The sequence below is a fragment of the Dinoponera quadriceps genome, unplaced genomic scaffold, assembly GCF_001313825.1.
Source record: "Dinoponera quadriceps isolate SergipeBrazil2010 unplaced genomic scaffold, ASM131382v1 scaffold4444, whole genome shotgun sequence".
NCBI classification, from domain to species: Eukaryota; Metazoa; Arthropoda; class Insecta; order Hymenoptera; family Formicidae; genus Dinoponera; species Dinoponera quadriceps.
In genome coordinates this window covers 972,794-996,507 of record NW_014558991.1, presented here as the reverse complement: position 1 = coordinate 996,507, position 23,714 = coordinate 972,794, and the positions used below count along the sequence as shown (strand labels likewise).

General features: G+C 45.2%; 2 protein-coding genes across 4 annotated transcripts; one reads left to right on the top strand and one right to left on the bottom strand.

Moving 5' to 3' along the window:
• The first annotated feature begins 2,360 nt into the window (after positions 1-2,360).
• On the top strand, positions 2,361-22,811 carry LOC106750076 (probable glutamine-dependent NAD(+) synthetase). 3 transcript variants are annotated; one of them, XM_014630141.1, is made up of 14 exons: positions 2,361-2,559; positions 15,778-15,913; positions 16,288-16,494; positions 16,659-16,914; positions 17,403-17,595; positions 18,232-18,472; positions 18,898-19,143; positions 19,515-19,630; positions 19,715-20,019; positions 20,109-20,317; positions 20,407-20,632; positions 20,968-21,144; positions 22,079-22,193; positions 22,569-22,811. In XM_014630141.1, exons 3-14 carry the CDS (start codon positions 16,349-16,351, stop codon positions 22,616-22,618), a joined length of 2,280 nt encoding a protein of 759 aa, XP_014485627.1. In that variant the 5' UTR covers positions 2,361-2,559; positions 15,778-15,913; positions 16,288-16,348; the 3' UTR covers positions 22,619-22,811. The 3 variants fall into 3 exon arrangements, with proteins under 3 accessions (XP_014485627.1, XP_014485626.1, XP_014485628.1); XM_014630140.1 differs by lacking the exon at positions 15,778-15,913; XM_014630142.1 differs by lacking the exon at positions 15,778-15,913 and having other exon boundaries at positions 22,499-22,811.
• Positions 4,164-13,282, bottom strand: LOC106750075 (cytosolic carboxypeptidase 2). Its single transcript, XM_014630137.1, has 15 exons — positions 13,210-13,282; positions 11,855-12,081; positions 11,459-11,611; positions 10,881-11,197; positions 10,249-10,398; positions 10,069-10,180; positions 9,160-9,405; positions 8,238-8,570; positions 7,242-7,477; positions 6,844-6,954; positions 6,372-6,603; positions 6,027-6,138; positions 5,596-5,785; positions 5,214-5,438; positions 4,164-4,806 (listed from the first exon to the last, which is right to left on the bottom strand). Exons 1-15 carry the CDS (start codon positions 13,280-13,282, stop codon positions 4,164-4,166), a joined length of 3,360 nt encoding a protein of 1,119 aa, XP_014485623.1.
• Positions 22,812-23,714: the final 903 nt, after the last annotated feature.

Genomic DNA, 23,714 nt, shown 5'->3' with positions numbered 1-23,714 from the left:
TTGTGCAACTTCTGCTCCCAAATTGGCAAATATGGTTGAAGAAATGTTTGATAAGCAGGCTCGTTAAGTGTTCCATCTATAAACATTAATTTTCCAGTTCCATTAACTGCCATATAGCTCCATACCATGATATTGCCAACTCCATGTTTGACTGTTCGTTTTAAACACTTTGTTTGCAAGTTTGTATTTGGTTCTCGCCATACATAATTCCGCCCATCCGAACTGAAGACATTGAATTTAGATTCGTCTGAGAATATAACTTTGCCCCAGAAGCAATTATTTTAATAATATAAATTTTTGCGAATTGCAATCGTTTTCGTTTACTTTATAAATGTAAGGCTTCTTTCTTGATACTCTGCCGTGATAATTATTGTCCCACAGTAGCCGTCGACACAATTGGGGATGAGCCATTGGTTAGCCACTGTATGTCCGCCACTGTATATAATCATAAAAATAAGTCACAACCGATTTTATTATCCGTATTAACAAACAATGGAGAGATTTCATTAAGCATCAATTATAACGCCTCGATTTATGATGTAAACTCTGAAATTGTTTCTCGGCGATATACTGATGTGTCTTTATCGTTCATAGTAGCGACGAGTCAAATAAATAAATACCACGTGTGTATAATTATATAAATTATATTTTATTTATAATAAGATTATAAATAACATAAATATATATATTTATTTATTTCATTAATCGCTTTAAGTAAAAGTTTGAATGAACATTTGTTATTTTTTATTATGTATATACAGGATAAGAGGCAACAGTAACTATTACTATTTTAAATATGGGAATACAAAGGAGTAAAATTTTTTAAGATTAATTTTTCGAAATTTTATTGTTACTAATGGTCTTCACTTTAAACAACTTCCGTAAATGTAAACGTTTTTCATCTTCATCTGGTCGTGAATAAAATATTTTTATTTTTGGCGATTTTCAAGATAATAATAATTATTTCTCTCACATACACATCCCCTGTATAATTATATAATTATATGATATAATAAATAGAGTGTGGTAAAGTAATAAACGTAATAAAAAGTAACGAACAAAGTTTTATGCGCGCGCTTCTGACATTTTTGACATTTCTGCAGAAACACGCAATGACGTTTTTCCTCCGTGAAGGAAAGAAACGAATGCATGAATGACATTCAGCGGATATGTCAGGTCATCGAGCAGTGACTTGACACCTAGAGTGCGTTATATCGAGCATTTTTGTCCGAGGCGTAATGCATACTCATGTAATGCATATTAAAAAAAGTTTTTGTGCGTCGTAAGATGTGCGCATACAAGGTTTGTACTTTTACTTCTTTTTGCGTCTTTTTTTGCATAGAATAATTTCATGATCTAACGATTGTCTGAGATTTTTTCACATCGCGAAACAATCAACAACTATGACCTCAAACCGAATTTAAATTATTGTCTACAAAATGTGAATAATTCTGTAGCTGGTGTGCGAAAAAACTATTATATTCTATTGCTTTCTCTCTCTCTCTCTCTCTCTTTCTCTTTTTCTCTCTCTTTCTCTCTTTTGGTTGTAGAGAAAAAGTATATAGATAATACAGAAAACTTTTATATCAATCAATAAAAAGTGGTGTAGTATCTGAATAAATAAAAATAATCGATTTATGACTCAGAAGTCTCAGGTTCGAAGCCATTAAAGCTTACGCATATTTTTCAGACACAATATAATGTTAAATCGAGTAAATGGGTTAAATGTCAAGCAAAATCAGCATATATTAAGATCTTAATCCGTAAGCAGGAGCGTGACCTTTTGAAGAATAAAACAACTGTTTGTTTACAGCTAAAATTCTTGTATATTTTTATTCTACTTCGCTAAATCTAAAATAAGTGATGAGAGCAAGTCGGTGAATGTGCCAACGTCACAAGCAAAAACGAAAAGAGAAAATATTTGTTTATTCATACGTTTGTAAGTTAATTTGGAAACCCGTCGTTTCCCTCGTGTGTCCACTTACAGGTTAAGGACAGATTATATTAAAAGAAAGTCATAAATGGTTTCTAGCCGGGAATGTGAATATGATTTCAATACTATTGTGTGATTCAGTTAATATTTTTTTACTGTAACATATAACAATTTCGACAGATTTAGGGCATAAAATGTCTCTGTCTTAAAATTACAAGTCAATCGTTTTGCCGAGACTCTAATTCGGAAACTGTTTGATCGATTCAGCCTGCTGTATACAAGGTATCCCAGAATAATTATATACGAGGTGCACCGAGAGATGACCGAGCGATCTCCCGGAGTCTCTCGAATCTCCCGCGTTTATTACGGTCACGCGAGTTTCCGTCGCGAGAGGGCGGCACGAGAGAACCGCGCGGCTTTCGACGAGTGTCGCCTCCCTCTATCTCGACCTCGCGAGACGCAGGCCAGTCTCGCGGCAACAACAACTCGATATGCGTTGCGTCACGTAGCACTGCGTCTTTCTCATCTTCGAATCGCGACGACGAGAATTTCGTTTCCGGGGTGAGCGACGAGGAACATGCGCCGCATCCCGCTCATCTCCTGACTAACGTTTCCAGATATCGCAGGTAAAAATAGCCCTTTCTCTCTCTCTCTCTCTCTCTTTATCCGCGTAACCGCGTCACGTCGACGCTCGCTCGACGCGCGCAGCCCTTCAACGTCACGTCGGTTACTCTCGTCAAGTTGGGTCAGGATGTCGCCGACCGCCGGCTGTGTTCCACCGTGTCGACTCTGCGACAGATAGTTTATCTAGCCCACGTATGCCGTCGTGCGCGCGATCACGTGATCTGGGCCGATACGGCGGAGCGCGCGAATTGTTTACGCTCCGTATGGCGTGTCGCCATGGTGACGTTGCGCGCTGTCAATCGCGAGCACGTGGCACGTAGGAATCCTATAAGTCATATGCGCGTAATATTATTTAATATTAAGTGATATTTTCCGGGCGTATGCTTAGAATATCAGACGTAATATTCGAATCATATTCTAGCAGTATTATTTAATGTCAAGTAATATTTCTGGAATATTAAGGTAGGATCCGGTGAGTTGTATTTGAAGAGCTATAGCGAAGAAAAGTACACGATCTATGGATTCTTTCCATTGCTTGAAAAATTGCTAAAGAATCACTTTATCCGTTAAATATATTGATAACGCCTGTTTCTATTATCATGGTTTCATCGACGATTAATTCAAAGGAATTGACGAACCGCATAGGCCAGTGGCTGAACCGAAAGTAATTTGCTGGCAGTAAATTTTATATGCTGTCGCAGCAAAATCTGTGAATTACTATTCGAACAGCAAAACAATTTATTAAGAGTACTAATTGCCATTCTCGTTGGATTATTTTGCTGAATCTACAAATTATTTTGCTATAAAAATTAATTAGTAAATGTAGGAGAACATTTGTTTATATATTTTTTTTATTTTGTTCTAACAGAGCATATTTATTTTGTTCTAACAGCAAACTAAACTTATATGTCCTAAGGACAAATTTACTCGGCAGAATTTTTCTATTTTACGAGGAAACCCACGGAACTATTCTCCTCCGATATTGATGAGTTTGCAATATGTGGAAATATGGACAATCGACTTTTCTTTTGGAACGAATATCGTCCAAACTATAAAAGATAAATTTCAGGCAAATTTCAGGAAAAACATTTCAGCGAATATCGTCCAAACTATAAAAGATAAATTTCAGGCAAATTTCAGGAAAAACATTTCAGGCAAAAATTAAATGGTTTCAAAAGCACCTTATGATACTTTCTATATATATTCATATTGGTTGAAAAAAAAAGTTTTCTCTACTTTTTATAGTTTAGATGATATTCACAAGATATTTGAAAGAAAAACCCGATTTTTTCAAAGGAATGTTTCATTTCCTAAAAATGAACTTGGGCACAAATATAAAAAAATATGTATATATTAAACATAAGCTCGTGAAAATTGGAAGGGGACACTTCCGTGAGTTTCCTCATTAGCGACAAGATTGTTTCCGCTCTAATTAAAAATAATTTACTGGTTTGATTATGCCAACTAAATCTTATCTTATTAATGAATATACGCAGTAGGAATGATTTCAGTACGACGGCTAAATTATTTTTTTATAGAGATCTCGCTCTGAGATACGCTCTAAGGGAACACGTCGGTTTTGTCTGTATCGTCTCTTTCTCTTATTTTAAACGTTAATATCGCGCAATGCTTTCGCGCTGCAGGCGCGCTTTCTCCGCTCCGTCGTCGTCTTGTTCGCTTGCTTCTTCGACGATTGTTGCTGTTTTTTCTTCTTCTGCTGCTTCTTCTTCGCCGGCTTCGCCTTTCCCGCGGTCTCGTACGACGCGTCGTCGTCCGAGGTCGTCGAGCTCTCACAGCGGAAGATCGCGTCGCGACGTGCGACTCCGCTCGTCGGCGTTCTCGCCGGCTGCCTCGCTACCTTGCCGACGCACGTGGACGTCACCGCACCGGCGCCGCGGAACCTCCTGCGCGGCACCTCGAGCTTCCGCGGTTGCTGCGGCTTCTTCGGCGTTGCTGACGAAGCGGCCAGCAGCTTCAACGAGTCCGCCTCGATCGCGAGGAACGAGCCCTTCGCGCCTCTCGTCTCCTTCATCCTCGAATTCAGGCTCACCGCCCGTTGCCAGTCGAACTTGGTGCTCTTCTTCTTCGACGACGCCGTCAATGACTTGGACGAAGCGTCCGCGCGACCCTCTTTCAGCCGCGCCGGCAGAATCCCCGCGCCCGGTCGTTTCCTCCGCGATTTCCGCCGCGATTTTCTCGAGTCCTCCTCTCCGGCCTCGTCGTAGGCCAGCGGCTTCTTGGACTGCGGCCTAAAGAATGCAGGCGATACGCCGTGGTGATCGATGAAGTCAGTGTATTTCTAGGGATGCTGATGTCGAGATTCGTTTAATCTTTTCATTTGATCGCGACTTCACTTTTTCTTTCGTTGTGGACAAATGAATGTCACGCGAATGTTGTGAAAATTCGGGCTAACGTATCTTCATAGACCTATCGATATCATAGTCCGATCTTAGTCCTTAAAATCGCCTTAAATTCGTCTATATAGATACGTGTAACCCCTTAATGTGAAAGTACGACAGTGAGCCCTGCGACCTCCTTAAGACGATCTTGAATATAAGATCGGTCTGTGAACACTGTCCCCTTAATCGCGAGGAAACAGACACACACACGCATATCCGAGCCACAAGCGTGCGATAAGCGGAGTAGTTGAACTCACTTTAGCGTGGCGTCTTCACCGTCCGTGGGATAGTGCATCAGAGCGTGTCTGGAAACGCCCCAGCTCAACGGCGTCTTGACGAAAGGGTCGACCCGACGTCCCGCGTCGATGCACTCGGCGGCGGTGCACGCCGGCACACCCGTCCAAATCTGCTGCCTCAACGACGTCAGCTTGATCCTGGCGTCTCGGCTCGTCGGCGCCGCCGGTGACGGGTTCCTCAGCGCTCTGGCGGCAATCACCCGACGTTACGTATTAATGTCACCCTGTCGTCTTTTCAAGTTTTATCGTCGAATGTTTGTCGTAACAGACAAGGATGATTCCTTGTTTCACCGTGGGAGAAAGTGCATTGTTCGCGGTTAACGAGGCCGTTGTTAAGCCGTACCGAAGACATCGCGTCCGCTGACGAGTTTTACGATGGTCCTTGCGCGGCAGGATTTCCCCGAAGGACACACTGCGAGGTCTCACGATCTCCGGCAGAATCAGACACTTCTTCGTTTCCTTCACCGCCCTCTCCCGCTCGGAGAGATCGACGATTTCCTCGCGACGTTCTCGCGACGTTTTCCTCCATACAGCTGCGACATCAACGGTTACACACACACACACACACACACACATACACAGATGGCAGATTAAAGGTCGCAACATTTTTTCTCAATGAATTTCGCAACACATGTTTGCCTAACAGGAGAATTTTTCAATCAGTAATATTCATGAGATATATATTTTCCCACGTCAATACATTAATACATTAAACGCTTGTGTAACTCTTCGAAAAGAAAATGTCGCAACTTTTAATCTGCCGTAAATGTTTACCTTCACATTCCCGCCCTTCACTTCTGACGAAGCTCTCGTCCGCCGAATCGGTGAGGTCGCAGAGATCGCTGCCGGGATCTGTAGTTGGCAGGTCCATCACCGCGCGTTGCGCCTGTCGAATTTATCGAGAGATTGAACTCTTCTAAATTTTCCAGAGGGAAATTCAGAAAATAGCCCGACAGCCGAGTCATTCGAATTTGAGTGATCGTACAGAGTAGATTCTCCACTTTGAGTTTTAGTAGAACAATGTGTATATATTTAAATTCATTCATTTATTCTTACATTAATCACCAACGCTCTGATTACCTCATTGATCGCTCTTGAGACATATACAACGGTACATACCAGAATTCTCCTGCGCTCCAGATAAATCCTGCCCGCGACGTCTCTTCGCACTCTCCTCCTGCAGAGGCCGACGCTCCTCGGCGGGACGAAAGTGGGCGACGGCGGGGGTACACAAAGGTACCGGCGACGACTCGCCAGGAGTTCGCCACCCTCGCTCGACCACGCAGCATCTGTGTACTCGATCCTCTCGTCGTCCGACGAGAAGCTCTCTTGCGAGGTGTCTCCCTCGTCGCTGGTCGAACCGTATAAATCGTACAAAAAACTGTCCATGTCGTAGGAGAGAAAAAAAATAACATACTTCGGGACTACACAAGAAATATTTCAGAATCCCCAGTGTTCCCGAAAACCTACCGATGTTTTACATGTCCGTCAGATAGACGCCTTTCACGGGCGCCAAATATTTTTTTCTTTCTTTTTAATATCGGTCAATGTTTATCTCCGGAATTTTTTAGTTATGATGGAAGTTGGTTACCTGGAGTAATCGGTGAGGTCGATGTTGGTGGGCTCCTCGGCATTGGATCCTTCCTTCGTCAGCCTGGCTATGATTTTATTCCGCAGTCTCTCCTGCCGTGAAAAGGGATTTCTAAACTCGGAGGCTAACTTCACACTCGCATATACTATTTTCTTTTTTTTTTCTCCATATCTTACATTGCTGAAGATGAATTTTCCACGTTCAATTTATACTCATACGATATATTTTACGGAAGTTCCGGAAATGAACTTTATAAAATATGAAATTAACGACGTGACATTTTAGCATATGGAATATGCGAATCGGATAAAGAACGAGATTCTTGATCGAATTCATCATAAACGCCAACGTTCTCGATCGAAGAGAACGCAGAAACGTTTCGAAGTGTCAATCAGAACGATGTTACCTTTGTGGGATCTTGATCAGAAAAGTCGAGAAGGGTCTCGCAGAAGGCTTTGCCGATCTGCTCGTAGTCCTGCGCGGAGAAATGAGTCCCGCATCTCGAGCCCATCTTGCTGCCACCCATTGATGCCTCCATAGTGTAACTGTTCTGCACGCCCATCGACCACACCACCACTCTGCCTGTACCTTCCTTCCCTTTCTCAACGTGAAACTTGCAGTTCTCAAAGGAGAACTGCACACACACACACACACACACAACAGAAAAGAGCTTCAAGTTTAATTTGCACGGCAATCAACGAAACCATCGAACAATCGAACCACCGTAACGCAATTTTCGAAAACTGTCTTTTCTTCCCATCGACCACATAAATGATCTTTGAAAGTCAACAGCGACTTGACTTGGATTTGGTATTTTTTAAGTTTCTCGGAATGAAATTTCTCTCAAAACAAGTGAAAATTCATCTTGAATCGGTAATGAAAATAATGCCGTTCGAAATCGCAAGAATGAACGTTTTACTCAAGCTTAAGATAGATTCTGACTTTATATGATGAATGATTTAAAAAAGAAAACATATCGACATTAATTTATCATCTTTCCATTTTGGAGAACATGATAAAGTTGAAAATATCTCTCTCTCTCTCTCTCTCTCTCTCTCTCTCTCTCTCTCTCTCTCTCTCTCCCCCCCCCTTCTTTCTTTTTGTGAGAAAAACTATAATATTCTTTCCGTATGGAATAAATATTGTTCTTTTGACGTTGGAATACATCATATTTACTTTCTAATTTCGGGCAAAAATATTCAATCATTCTGGGTGGAAAAATCGTTCGAATTCGAGCGATTCATTCTGTTATTCTGTTTTTCGAGTAAAACTTCGCTCCAAAAAAATTTCGAGAATATTTAGACTTCCACGGGAATCTGTCGTTGTGATCAATAATCGGCGAAGTTACACACGAGGACGCGGGAAATCAATAACGTCCTATCTCTTTGTCTCACCTTGTCGGCCGCATTCTTGTGCAGCATCAGCGGGAATACTTGTTCCGACAATCTGCCGCTGCATCCGACCCGTTTGCTCTCGCAGCCGTAGGCGAAGATGTTGTGCTTCCTCGAGTGAGCGTGCAGGTCGCAGTATATGGCCACGCCGCACTCTTCAAGAAGCCGGCGGATCATCAGCTTCGTGTGCCATACGGACGGGTAGCTCTCTCGCATCACCGTCCTGTACTGTCGGTTCAAGTCCTTACCGGACAGGGAACAACGATTGTTGCCCACTATCACGCCGTCCGGGTTTAGCATCGGCACCAGCTTGAAGACGAATCTCTCCCGCAGCTCCTGCGCGATTGCGCTTCGTTCAGCTTTCGAGTCGAGCATCGCTCGAAATTCCGTCGATATCGGACGAATTTTATAGTAAAAATTTTACTATAAAATCTTTACGACCGAGTAATATATCAGCATTTTTGATTTGTTATCCTTTCTCGTCTCGTATACGCTACTTATAGGGACTAACATTTGTATTATTAACCCCGGAGTGATCCCGAGAGTAACAAACGTCACGATGACAAAGGGTAGGGAGTACAGCGAGCACATATTGTGTCTCTGTTCGGTCCTGGTCTGCAAAGGATATGAAATCTGGGACAAAACGTCTCTTCTTAGGATCCAAAGACTTGGTACAAGTTAGCGAGCTTATTATACCTGATCTCAAATAAAAAAATACGGCCATGACTACAAATAAAACAGCAGGATATTATTATGGGACTGATAGTTCTGACATAATTTTAGGATCTACATTAGACCCACGCGAACGAATAATTATTACTTAAGAGCGAAGATTCGCTTCGAGAAATTTAGAGAACGCGCATTTCGCGGTCCTCCGAGGATTCGACGGACGATTTCGTGCGTCGTCTCGTCGAACGCATCTTACTCGGGCGCGATTCGTGTCGCCGGTGAGGAAGTCGATGATGCCCTTCATCGTCCAGCTGGAGGGCGTCTCGCCGGGATGCACCCGGGCGGTGATAACGACACCCCGCTTCCTGCGCGCCTCGTCGTCGTGCGTCGGCGCGGTGATCGTCAGGTAGTAGACGCTGTTTCCGGCCAGACTGCGGCACAGCAGGCGCAGCTTGGTGAACCTCGTCTTCGTAGGGTCCTCCACGATCCTGCCGAGGTATTCCTGGCGCGTTTACGCAGGCAATTAGAGAGACCGAGATTGGAGATCTGCGGGACGCGGTAAATATACAATCGCGCGCGCGAACGCGATAAACCCTTTCCGCAGGCAGGGCGGGTAGGAATGTGAAGGAATAAACGGCGCTTCGCGAACCGTGCGCGGCCTCTCCCGTATCGTCGCGGGAACATTCCGCGCGGTAATTACCGCGGACATTGAGATCTGCTCTTGCTGCAAAAATGGCGAAACGTTATTTACAGTGCCGGATCAGCAGAGAGATAGCATTCGGGTGCACGCGGGAGTCCCCGGTCGAATTTCTGCTTCTACTTTCAAACTGGAACTTCCCAACATTTGCAGACTCTACATAGGGAGAATGTGGTAAAAAAAATCATTACAGAATTTTATTATAGCCGCACTGAGAGGCAAAAATATTTAGTATTTGATGTTTTTATTAACTATAATCATCATAGTGGGAAGATCATAGTCGTGAGAACCATTTGAAAGTTAAATTTAAAAGACAAACGTAGAAATGTAAAATAATTCAGAAGAAAAATGTGAAATTTGTAATTTTGAAAGGATTTACATGAGGAAAAGTTACAATGTTCTCTCCGTGTAAAGAATGACAGTAGGTTTCGTTTTTGTGACAATTTTCGAGTATCACGATCGGCTTACCTGCAGATCGGTGTACGTGTAAGGGTAGCAGTGGGCCAAGTAAACGATGTCACGATCGTGGGGAAACGAGATGTTGAACGACAGCGTGTGCCTCTCCCGCTCCTCGTCGTTTCTGCGGAGGATTTCGCGAATCTTACACGTGCGTCGCAGGGAATTCGAATAATACTCCCAAGTACTCACGATGAGTCGTTGTTGCGATAATACGTGATGTTGTCGCCGCATCTCCGCCATCCTATGGACCGGGTGCGAGCGTCCTCGGTGGAGTAGAGTAGTGGCTTGAGGCCTTCGTTGTAGAGGCTCTCTTCTTTGCACATGTTCACGATCGAGAATCTGCGAACGTAACGAGGGATTCTTCCGAGGCTAAGATTACATACTCACCGTTTGTACAGTTAGTTGCTGACGAACAGCTGACAATAATCAGCACCGAGCTCGAGCTAACATAGAATCACTGACATGTTTTCTGAGAAAACTCGCGGTGGATCTTTTCACCGACCTTAATCTCTCAAGTGAGACAGAAGCGTGGTAGAATCGCTCTAATCTTACAATCTATTCGTCTTAATTAGAATTACACCGATATTCATCTTGATTCTCGAGGCACGTCGATTTCCTGTGAATATACTGATGCGGCATCGATGAGGCATCGATAACCAGACACCATTAGATCATTTACAAAATTTCGGCGGACTGTTTTTAACGCCAAATTTTCTTTTTTGCCGAATGACGTCTTTCATTTGACGTCAAACTTGGGACGTTGCTTGGGGTCTCGTCGGAAACACGGGGGATCGCGTTCGGAGACTTCTTGGATCTCCTACCTATACGTGATTCTACTTCTCGTGTTGGACACCCGGAAGTAGTACCACTGCGTATGCCTCTGAGTGTAAAGGTCCCTCCTGAGATAGAGCTGATAATACGTGTCGGTTATCTTCACCACTTTGCCGAGATTGCCGGATTCGAATCTCGACTCGAAGCGCAGGTCCGTGTTGTCCTCCTTCGGACGGTTGGACGCTTCGGCGAGGAAGAAAATATCGTTCTCGTTAGCGGCCTCCCTGTTATCTACGGCGCTCGACTCCCCGGAGAAATCTGCAGGAAATGGCAGTACCGCGTTGCCGCCCACGCAAGACCGGCTGAACTGCGGAAATGACAGAACCTGTCTCTCGAATTCGTTAAAAATTTATTTGAATATAGCATACTTTTTTTTGTAGGAGGGAGAGAGCTGTGAAATTTATATTGTCGAATAATTCACCATTTTCCTTGGCAAGATAAATTTTACTGATAATTTATTCTTGCACCATTAGAAAGCACAGTAAAATTAAAGTTGAAGAGATTTATGCGAAAGTAAGCTATCATATTCTCTCCATGCGGAGGAAAAATTAACGCAGTAATTACTCACGTAATTGGTGACGTTGGTAGGGCAGTAGCGAAATATCACTGTTCCGAGCTCGTCGTTGATCGGTTTCGGCCTCGGTTCCTTGCCCGTTGGGACGTAAAAGGCTTCCGGGACGCCGGGATTGTATTCGATATGACGAATTCTCTCTGAGATCACCTGAGGAAAAATACTCGGATGAAATATAGATTCGCTTAGTCGTGAGACACACACACACACAATATAAAAATCTCTTTTATTAATTATTATATATTAGTAATACAAATCTTACTATATATAATATAAATTAGATAATATAAATCTTACTAAGATGAGTGAAGATAATATGACATAGCGATTTCGTACGAATTCTTAAAGAAAAATGAGAATCGATAGGAAATTTCCGCACGAGTCGCTTCTCACCTGACATTCGGTCGGCCACCTGGCCGCTTCCTGAATGCTTCCATCGACGATGCAGCGTGCGTCGAGGACTGCTCGCAATGTTTCCTTGGAGTATCGATATCCGGACAGGCCCAAGGGTATCGCAAACAACGCCGACTCTACCTCCCGTCTCAGGATAGAGCTGTCGTAACGCTCCAGCTGAGACACTTGCAACTCCTGCGGCACTTGCAGCTCGGAAAGCACGCCACCTGCAACATTATGGAAAATTTATTAGCGAGTATATGTTTTGTTTCCAAGTTGCTCTATGCTTCCGATGCATCTCAACTGGTCGTCTTATTTACTTTAGAAGAACAATTAGAAGTATACAAAAGAAAAGAAGCATGGTTCATGCTGCGACTCCTAGAAAACTGACGAGGATAAAATAAATAATTATTAATTCATTTCTATTTCTTACACTATTTTCGACTAATTCATTAATCAATCGACGAATTAATGATAAAAACGCGCGTGTCGCAGAAAGAAAAGAAATCAGGTCAATACTTATATAATACAAGAATTTTTAATTACACAAAAATATATTCAGCGACTCGAAGAACACTTGACCGTACTTAACCTTTTGCAAAAGCTTAATTTAATTACGCCAAGTGTAGTTCGTGTAAATTGGCAACGAAATCTCGACGAGCCGCCGTCGAGCGGATTTGCGGGCTGAATTATTCTCGCACTGATGTAACCCTATAGGTGTCATAATGATAGGTCTCTCGACGAAAAAGACGTTACGTCACGCGGCGATTCGGCGCGCGATCGCATAGGTCGCTTATGAAGGATCGATGCCCGCGTCCGAGTACAACGGCCGTAATGTTCGCGACCCCGCCTCATTATAATTGCAAATAATTAATTGCAAATGCATCGTTCGCTTCAGAATGGAAATTAATTTGTCCAGTCAACGACACTACCCGACGCGATTCCGTTAATTAATCGATCGTCGGGTGAATTGCGGAAAAAAAGATTGATATTTTAGACTCTAGCCGTTTGAATAAATATTCAACTTGAGTTTTGACTTGGCATCGCGTCTTTCGTGAATTTTCATGAACAGTTCGAACTGAAATGTTGACGAAACATCGGCAAGAAGTCCATATAGGATGCAATGCTAAATAGAAAACCAAATTGAAGGAAAAAGATTGGTTAAATTAATGCGATAGCGAATGAATCGGCGTTTGGTTGGAGGAAATAGAATTTCCGGTCCTAAGAATCGAATTTACTTCGTAGGAACTAGAAATTTGGTTTCCTTCGACGAAGGACAAACGCATTCGCTTCGTTCGTCACATTAATTCAAGCAATTTATCCTTTCCGTGTTGTCTCTCCTCGTTAGAACTCACCGGGGATAGGCTGAACCGGGAACAACATGGCTTGAAGCTCCCTCACTCTGCTGCTCGACGCTGCCTCCGTCATCTTTCGTTATCTTTCGTCAGCCTCGTCCTCGTCCTGTTCGTCACGATCGCCGAGCACCGGCGACGACATCCCGTCGCCCGCGGCATTCCAGCGATCGTTCGCGCGAGGATCCTGCCTCGCGGAAGATACGTCTTCCCCGAGGAGATACTCCACGATCGATCTCTTCATCTTCCCCGACGTAGCTCACGAGATCCACGAGACCCTCATGTCGGGGCCTCTTTCGCGATCCTCCTCTTCCTCTCGACGCTCCGGGCAGATCCTGCCGGGTAATCTTCGATCTTTGATGTCCTCCTTCACCTACGAACTGATTCATTCACATCAGTCGAGGATCCTGCTCGTCTTTCCGAAGCGATATTCGGTTACGGATTTGAAAACACTGGACAAAATTGCAAAGGGGTAGAAATAAATAATGAGAGAAGTAGGGTAGAAATAATAATGAAATAGAAAATTATACAATTATACATTATATAAGGACGTCGCGGGATTCTTCTAGACCGACAAACTTAATACGATTATGAAGCACACTAAGAACATGTAATTTTTAGGTAAACAGTAAAAGTTTTAAGTAAAACAGGCAAAGAGGTATTCACTAGAATTATGTGATATTTCTTTTCTATTGAAAAAAATCAAGTGATTTTTTAAATTTAGATTCTTCCGTCCGGTGAATATTTCCTCAAAGTAAATTCTGATATTTTTAATATTACGAGCTCAATACTTGTCGCAACTGTTTTAACACTTGCAAGTGCATGTCTATTCATACGAAAGGAAAATATCATATTGTACATAGTCAATTACATTTCTACATCTAGTAAATATTTGTCAAGGAGTATCGGAGTAACCATTTTACTTGGATCGAGTAAGTATTACTTGAACGGTAGCGTTTCTACTTTCAGCGCAGATTAACGCGAACTGTGGATACATTCTTCGACTAAAAATTCGAAAAACTTTGTTAGGAGTACCGATTGCTATTTGTTGGATAAATTAATACTCTTAACGGGCAATTAATGCTTTTAACGAATCTCTCTGCTGTCCAAACAAATTTCTTGCTGTCTAAACAAATTGTTTTTTTGCTGTCATACTGACAAACATTTGCTGCTCCAGCAAACTTCTCCGTGCGGAACGTCGCGGAAATGTGCCGTTTTATACAGATCTTCCGGCGATCGATCGTACTCACCACGATTGCAATCGAGCGGATCGCTCGAGTAGAGGCCGAGCCGAGAACTCGAGGGTCACCAATGAGGATGCCAGCAGGTGCCGACGAAAAGTGCGATTCGCACTGCGAGCTCCGCGCGGAAGCCCGCTGGTTTCTGCTCGGTCGTCCGGAACGTGCGCGGGGAGGGTACGCGTTTGCCGAAGAGATTCGGTGGAAACGTTCCACGGATGATTGCCTGACAACCGTCGCGATCGTGGGCGGAGTCAGGCCGGAGGGAACGATCGTTCGTTAAGAGTTCCCGTCGTCCGGGAAGGCCGCCGGCGCGGCTCATCGACATAATATCCTCTCCTCGTGTCCTGGTTCGGCCCTGGCGACCTTTTTCCGCGAGCCAACGCTCGTAATAATCTCCTCACGGGAAATACCGACGGAGACGAGGCCCGCTCGACGATCGAATAAACGCGCTCCGAGACGTGAAGAACGCCGCTCTCGCACGACGAGTAAGTGGCGCGGGTGTATCGTGTCGATCGGCTCGCCGATGTGTCCGTCGTACACATTCTATTTTGACGTTCGACTTGTTGCGCGAGGGTAACGACGAGTAATCGACGCGAGACACGAGGATCTCTCCCTCGTGTATCCGTGATACACGAGGAAGCGATCTCGCGCCGAGTGCGGCGATCTTAATGCTCAATATTTATTTACCATTCTCGCCATCCCAATGGTATAATTCGCCATGCGTCTAAGAGGACACCTTCTTCGCGTCTCGTCCTATTTGTTCCCGTTCTGATAACACCCGGTGTAATAAATAAATAGATCGTCGCAACATCAGAACTGACCAGAGTAACCGGCGGATTCGAGTACGTGAATTCAAAGTTTCCGATCAACTCGGGCCTTTTTACTTATCGAGATTCTTTTCCCACTGATCGGCAACTGAATTAACTTGGACTAATTACTTTTGACTAATTTACTTGACTGACTGCACGAAAATATAAAGAAATAGCTCTCACGCAGGTAGAAATTAGCTGTCCATACGATACAACTGAAATTCAGTCGACTTAGCTGATTCTTCTTCTTGTTTAATAAAATGAGTCGATAGAATTTTTACTCAAACAAATAATATTTCGTATACGTTGTTTCTATGAGAGAAATTTTAGTCAAATAAATAGAAATACTAAATCTAAAGAAACTTTTTTCCCTGGTTTTTTTTCTGGTTTTTAGCTTCCATAGTTATAAACTACGTCTGGCGATTAAATTTCAGTTATATTATGCGGACAGCTAATTCCTTTTTGCGAATATTCCTTTATCTCGCGTTCGATTGTTATGTTATATTCGAAATCGCGCGAAGGTGTCCGACAGAGTTTCGTCCGAGGATGATCGCCCGCTAGCCCGAGCGAAGGTTGCCACGGAGCAGGAAGGCGGTCTACTTAGCTGGGGCGCCGGGTTTTCCGGATTATTGATCAATCAACGCGCTCCAGACTCAGGTGAACCGAAGTGGACTCGTTCCGTCATCCCGACGGCGATCGATGGGCTTCCGATTGAACGGAAGAATCGGCGGCCCGTCGTCAGAATCGTTCGCACACGCGATCACCGGGGGTTGTAACACCTCGATACGTTCGCGATAACAGCGGCGTCGATTGCACGCGAGACGATGATGATAGCGTCGGGGATAACGCGACTCCCGTCGATTGAACCGTCGGGGCTTCTCCGGCTCTTCGACTCGCCTTCGTTTCGCGTCTATCGCGATTACCATTTTGCGGGTTAAAACCGGAAGGAGACACAGTTGAGGCCGAGAATGACTCGTTTTCACGGTTCTCCTTCTCGGTGTTCGAGATTACACCGCGTTTGTTTGTTTCAGACAAAGCCGGCCTCTTCAAGTCTCGTATACAAGAAATAAGATCGCGTGTCGCAGATCCGAGATGGGACGTACAGTGACAGTGGCGGTTTGCACGCTGAACCAGTGGGCGATGGACTTCGACGGGAATCACCGGAGGATTCTGCAGAGCATACAGGAGGCGAAGGAAGCCGGCGCTGCTTACAGGAGTGGTCCGGAATTAGAGATCTGGTAATCAGCTCGAGAGCTAGTTTCGGCTCGGTTTTTCACCTCCAGGACGATCTCTCTCCGCTTCTCCGGGAGAAATTGCTCCTCCACTGGGATTTCAGGAGAGACTTCGTGCAATGCGTTAAATACGCACGTTTCATTCCCTCGGGGTATTCTTTCGGTTGCAGCGGCTACAGCTGCGAGGACCATTTCAACGAGTCGGACACTCTGTTGCACTGCTGGGAGGTTCTCGCGAGCTTGCTCAAGTCCAGCGTATGCGAGGACATGCTGATAGACGTCGGCATGCCGGTGATGCACAAGAACGTCACGTATAACTGCAGAGTGGCCTTCCTGAACCAACGGCTGCTGCTGATCAGGCCGAAGATGCGGCTCTGCGAGGACGGCAATTACAGGGAGAGCAGGTGGTTCTCCCCGTGGACGAAAGTAATTGAAAAGGCGCATTGTACTCGCTTCATTCCTCAGCGTGGAATTTCACTCGACAGATGGAGCGACAAACAGAGAAAGAGGGAGAGAAAGAGAGTGGCTCGAATTCGAGCGACTGTTCACTTTCGTCTCGAGCCTGAATTTCCCCGTTCCGAATCGTTGAGCGAACATTTTCACTCGCAATTGAGGAGTGAACATTCTATATTCCACTGTCTCTAAAGAACACGTTCACTCGAACCGATCGAGACATTCGCTCGATGTGGTCAGAATTCACTCCGAGGTTGAGCGAAGCCACGCATTCTTGAGATTTCGAGTGGTGGTATTGATTCTTCTCCGCCGCCTCGAACGAACCTCCGTTCGTTTTGAGTGAGACTTTTTGCCCGAAAAATAAAAATTTCGAGAACAGGCTCGCTGATCAATCCCAGCGGGCATCGAAGCCGGCGCACGCGATAATCCGATTGATCTCTTTTTATTGGATGCACTTGTAGGCACGCACGGTCGAAGATTACTTCCTGCCACGGATGATATCGCAGATCACCGGGCAGACCATAGTGCCTTTCGGCGACGCGGTCATCGCGACGACGGACACCTGCGTGGGCTTCGAGATATGCGAGGAGCTTTGGCATCCGGACAGCAATCACATTCCCATGTCCTTGGACGGCGTGGAGATAATCGCAAACGGTAACGTCGACGTCGCGATGTTTCGCGGCTTCTTTCCTCTCGCTACCCCGTCACCCGCTTTGAAAGTTGTCTCGCCGAGTTCGCCGGAGGTTCTACTCTTCAGATTTCTCGGAGTGGGAATCTTACTCAAAACACAATACTGAATAGCACCGGTACATTTTCACTCGAAGCGAGCGGAACACATCAGATTCACGCTTTTAGTCTCGAATGAAAATATTCATACCCGACGATTCTCCCGGAATGGAGGATTCATTTTGCACTCGAGTGAAATATCACTCGAATGCGAGCGATATTTCGGCTGCCGCACTGAGAAAAAGATTTCTTCAAGTTTAATCAGTTTTGTATGTTAGACTTTTCAACGAATACGTATCTTTATCTTAAATAAAAAAAATTTGTTTGAGATAATTTTCTTATAAAGAAATTATTCGTTTCATTTTACATATTTATTGTGACCAAAGAATATTTTATTTGGTTAAAAGATGTTACTTCAAATAATAGCGTTCTTTTTGTTAAATGCCATCGGCCTGGTCGCGATTATCGGTACCGCTCCTCCCCCCCCCCCNCCCCCCCCCCCCCCCCTGGGACGGTATTTTAGATCCTTTAGATTCACACAACGTCGCTGGTTCCATTCGAAAGGGAGCGGCTCCTATTTTGAACTGCGCAAGGCCTACGTCACAGTGGACCTCGTCAAGTCGGCCACTTTCAAATCTGGCGGTTGCTACATGTTCAGCAATTTGCGCGGCTGCGACGGCAACAGGCTCTACTTCAACGGCGGCTCCAGTATCGCCCTGAATGGCCAGATATTGAATCGCGGCCGGCAATTCGCTCTCGAGGAGGTGGAGGTGGTCGTCGCCACGTTCGATTTGGAGGACATAAGGTCGGTAGACGAGTCGTTCGACGAATTCACGGTCGCGAGGGGGTGTCACCGGCGATTTTAAACGTCCGATTCTCTGTATCCGGGGAAAAGAATTTTGCAATGAAAATTGTAGAATTTCTCACCCGAGGTTCATATCGACGTTGTCCGCCTCAATTTATTGTCCTACCGTTTCATATATATGTCAGAAAAATATTCAATGAAGTAGTAATGATAATATTAATGATGATAATCTATATTTTATGGAATAAAGTTTACTGTTAACGATTGAAAGTCTGGAAGATACTAATAAGCACATTGAAGAATTAATTTTGTTTCCAAGCGGGGTCTGAATTACACCGACAATTTCATCCTACTGGGAAATGTGGTGAAGTCGAAGCGAATGATTGATATGAAAACAAGCTGTATAAAATTCCATTTCTACGTAGGAATTATCGAAATAGTATCCGATCGCGATCGCATGCGGCTGCCGCGTCGGCGAGTTACCCGCGCGTCAAGGTCGAGTTCGCGCTAACCCCGGCGAACCTCTTCTCGGCTCCGCCGGACCGACCGCTCGATGGCCCAGTGGATCTTTACGATGACGACGATGACAACAATCGGCCCAGACTCGAGTATCACAGCCCGGAAGAGGAGATCGCAATGGCGCCGGCATGCTGGTTGTGGGATTACCTCAGGTGCGAACACAGTCCTCTTCGATCGATGTCACATCTTTCATATTTTTGTTCAAACATTTGCGATGAATTTTAGTTTCCGAGACAGCTCGTTGGCCATGTTAAAATTTACACGTTTGGATTTTGGCCGGTGGTAACTTGCAAATTTTAGGGTCAAATATCTCGAAAGCAGACGGTCGGGTGAAAAAATCTGTAGGGACAAAAAGCGTTTGTTCTTCGTCGGGAAATCGAAATCCGTCGTGAAAAATGGGACCTTCCCGGGGCATTTCTCTCCCCCACCCCCCCGGCGAAAGTCTCGAGTATGAAATGACGATTGGACAAAATAACGGATGCACGGATTAACCGCTGACTCGTGTAATCGGACGTCCTTTCAGACGCGCTTATCAAGGCGGATTCTTCCTACCGTTGAGCGGCGGTGTCGACTCGTCCGCTTCGGCGTGCATAGTGTATTCCATGTGTCAGATGATCGTCGACGCGATCAATAGGGGAGGTAAGTCTCGCGTCACGCGAAGAAGAAAAAGAAAGACAGAGAGAGAGAGAGAGAGAAAACGACGAATCTCACCGAATCTTTCAGACACACAGGTCTTGGCGGACGTGAGGAAGATCGTCGGCGACAGCGAGTACACGCCGGTGGACGCGAAACAGCTGTGCAACCACATACTGGTCACTTGTTACATGGGAACGGAGAACTCGTCGGCGGAGACGAAGGCGCGAGCGAGCGAGCTGGCCGGTCAGCTCGGCTCCTATCATCACGGCGTGCTGATCGACAGCGCGGTTTCCGCCGTCCTGGGCATCTTCCAGCAGGTGACCAAGCTGACCCCCAAGTTCCGTGCGCACGGTGGATCGCCTCGAGAGAACGTCGCTTTGCAAAACGTACAAGTACGTGCGACGCTACCCGCTCCACTTCCTCCCCAACGCGATCTCCTCCTCTTCCGGGAGTCACCGGAGGGTTTCGTTTGCTCCCGCAGGCGCGGCTACGCATGGTGATCGCCTACCTGTTCGCCCAACTGATACTGTGGGTGCGAGGCCGGCCGGGCGGCCTCTTGGTGCTGGGCAGCGGCAACGTGGACGAAGCTCTACGAGGCTATCTGACCAAGTACGACTGCAGCAGCGCCGACATCAACCCCATCGGCGGCATCTCCAAGAGCGACCTCAAGAAGTTCCTCGTGTACTTCAGGTGTGCAACGGCCATTAACCCGCGCTCTCTAAAGTAAGACCGTCCAGCCGAGCCGGTATTTAAACGCCCGACGTTTCTCGACCGACCAGGCAGAAGCACGGGATATCCGCACTGGACGGTATCCTGCAAGCGCCGCCGACCGCCGAACTGGAGCCGCTGCAGGCGGGGCAGCTCGCGCAGATCGACGAGGTGGACATGGGCATGACGTACAAGGAGCTGTCGGTGTTCGGCCGCCTGAGAAAGCAGAACTGCGCCGGGCCCTTCAGCATGTTCTGCAGGCTCGTGCATATGTGGGACCATTGCACGCCAAAGGAAGTGAGTTACGCGCTCCTCCCGCCTCGCTCTTCGCGCTTTTTCTACGTTTCTCGAACATTTACCGTTTCTCAGCAAGATAAGCTCCGCTATTGACGGTCTATTCTCGAACTACGTTAGAAAACACGGTGAAATTAGAAAGAAAATTTATATGAAAAAAAAAAAAGACAAAAACTGCACGACGTAGATGAAATATCTGAAGGAGAAACGTAGCGGACGGATGACAAATATCTGAAGAAAGTCCTGCGAATAAATGTCGCATGGGGGAAAAATGGTGGAGGGAGGGATGAATCGGCCGCTTTTAAATCGATCGATTAAAACCCTTTGCTCGTCGCAAGGTGGCCGACAAGGTGAAGCACTTTTACCGGTGTTACGCCATACACCGTCACAAGATGACGGTGCTGACGCCGTCGTGCCACGCGGAGACCTACAGCCCGGACGACAACCGCTTCGATCATCGGCCCTTCCTCTACAATTACACGTGGAAGTGGCAGTTCGCGGCGATCGACGAGCAGGTGAGAATCATCAACGAGCGGAGGCTCGGGGAGCGCGAACGAGCGCGCGTTCGGTGCGGAAACACGGTGCGTCGGCTCGTCTCCTTCGACGAGCGCGCATCCGGAAGGAGTTCCTCTCGATTGGCGCGTCGCGCTGCCGCTTGGCGTCTCGCACGCCGCTTCACTCGGAAGGCGTGAGAGACTTCTGAAACTCGTCCGTCCGTCGCCGGGGTCCCCCTCGATTCCGCGTTACCCACGTTGACGAAGGCGAGTCGAATAGTACGTTAACGGAGAGGACGTTTTCCTCAAATTTGAATTTCAACACCCGTATTAATAGTCGTTATTATTAACGCAGGCTTCAGAGTTGGGTTTGAATTTTCACTCGAATTATATGACTATGCCTATTGTCGCAATTCAACGGAAAAAATTCAGATCTCAACTCAAATATGAGTATCTCAGATGAGACAAATCTTACACGACTGTTAACACTTTACCAGCTGGAAGCCTATTAATAGGCTTTCTACTGACGGCACCGGCAGGTAAAGTGTTGATATATTGAAAGAAAAAGTGCTACACTCAAGTAATGTTTGCCCAACCCAAGTGAAATGGCCTCTCCTACACTCCTTGGCAAGTATTTACTATAGAAATATAATTCATTATATACAATGCGATATTTCATTCATACATAATCAGACATTTATTTATATGTGCTAAAACAATCTCGACGGTATTAAATTCAGGTGATATTGAGAATATCAGAATTTTAATTTTAGAAAATATTTTACCCGACAGGAAAATCGAAATTTAAGACCACCGGTATTAAATGAAATTTGAGAAACTGAAAACAGGTTATTGTGTTTACTTGATTCTAGCACTTTTCTGTACGGGTCTTATTTTCCACGATTTCATCACGGCTGCTCGAACCGGCCTGATTACGTTTTTTTCTTTTTCGCAGGTAAAACGACTCAGCAGCGAAAAGAAACCGTACAGAGTTCCAACGCCGCGCCATACCGGTCCGAAAGTGCTCAGCGCCGCGCCCAGACACTTGTCGTTCAGCCCGCTTTCCAGTAGTGAGTAAATCAAACAAAACGCGCGCGCGTTGACACACGTCGAAGCGTGCGGTTCGAGCACCAGTCAGACAAGTCTCGCACGCTCGTTCGGCGAAATAAATAAAATCTCTCGTCCTAATCGTCCGGGGAAAAAAAGGCAAAAATATAAACAACTAGAAAAGCAGCCTCGTCCTGAAACAAAAATGCCGGAACTGCGTACGAGCTGCCGCGGATCGCGTCGCCGGCCGCGTCTCGGGATTTCATGCGCTTCTACGCTGCCCCTGCGGAGAGAATCATCACCAAACCGGCGTCATTCTCTGTTGCAGATAAAGAGTATCCCGGCATATTAGTTTAACCGTAGCCGTGTAGCACTCTCTTATCATTTTGACATTGCAGCGCCGATCGCAACCGACCGGTTGTCGAATTCGATTCGCCCACGATGCTAGTGCGCCCACGGAGAGTTCCACCACCACCGGTGCGAGGCAACAATAGGCAATCGTTAGAAGAGACGGATGTTCCCAGCTAAAAGCCCAGCCGAGAAATGTATGCGAATGAAAGCGAGAAAAGAGAGAGAGCCAAGCTATTTTTTAAGAGTTGACTCGAATAAACGGTGAATGATGAAGTATTTTCGCTTTTAAATCTCGATCTTTGTTTACTTTCCCTAGCGCTTGCTTCCTTTCCCTCTTGTTTTCTCCCTTTCTTTCTTCATCTCCCCATCGTCGAACAGCCACTCGACGTGATTGAAACTTGCGGTCCACCGCAGCATCTTGACCGACGATGTCAGAAACGAGAAGATATACGCTCGAAATTCGCTTCATCATTTTTCTGTGTATTCGAAATATCAGAGACAAAAACTGTTACAACCGTTCTGTAAGCGAGTGTACGACATTCGTCAACAAATAATTCCAAAAACTCGTTTATATTCTATGATGGGTGTTATTGATGTAACGGGTTTTCGGAATTATTAGACCCGTTATTTCTGAAATTTAGTTCCAGAACCTCCGCTACGAGCCGCCACTATACTTAATGAGAAATTGAGGTCGTGATATGACTAAACGATGGAGTCAGACGTACTTCTATTTCTCAAGTAGTATGACTCAAGGGCTGGTCAGACATACTTGCCATTGTAATAAAACGTAGGCGAAATTCAACAAGCTGTAACTTCCGCAATAATAATGCTATCGAGATCGTTCAAAGTTTTTAACCACATTAGCATAACGTCACATGTAAATAAACATCATGTAACCACATGATTTTGTCAATTTTGTTAATTTTACGACAATTGACTATTGATGGTGCGAGTCAAAGAAGTGTCCAGACAATTTTACAACCCGGGAAAAAGAAATGTATGAAATGTATGAAATTTACCCATATATGACCATGCATAACCATATATGTGCACAACGAACAAATATTATTGTACTATTGTACTTCTGATGTCGATGTTAAATTAAATGACATATCATTTTTTTTTTCATATCGACAAGGGCAAAATTTATATATAATTTTATACAATTATATATAATCATACATAATCATTTT

Excerpts from the sequence above, each read along its gene's own strand:
- LOC106750076 (XM_014630140.1), top strand. The coding sequence starts at position 16,349 with ATGGGACGTACAGTGACAGTGGCGGTTTGCACGCTGAACCAGTGGGCG. Across the intron at positions 16,495-16,658 it reads GGTCCGGAATTAGAGATCTG|CGGCTACAGCTGCGAGGACC; the intron begins GTAATCAGCTCG and ends TTTCGGTTGCAG. Across the intron at positions 20,318-20,406 it reads AAGTTCCTCGTGTACTTCAG|GCAGAAGCACGGGATATCCG; the intron begins GTGTGCAACGGC and ends TCGACCGACCAG.
- LOC106750075 (XM_014630137.1), bottom strand. The coding sequence starts at position 13,282 with ATGACGGAGGCAGCGTCGAGCAGCAGAGTGAGGGAGCTTCAAGCCATG. Across the intron at positions 6,604-6,843 it reads GACCTCACCGATTACTCCAG|CGACGAGGGAGACACCTCGC; the intron begins GTAACCAACTTC and ends CGGTTCGACCAG. Across the intron at positions 5,786-6,026 it reads TGAAGGGCGGGAATGTGAAG|CTGTATGGAGGAAAACGTCG; the intron begins GTAAACATTTAC and ends TTGATGTCGCAG.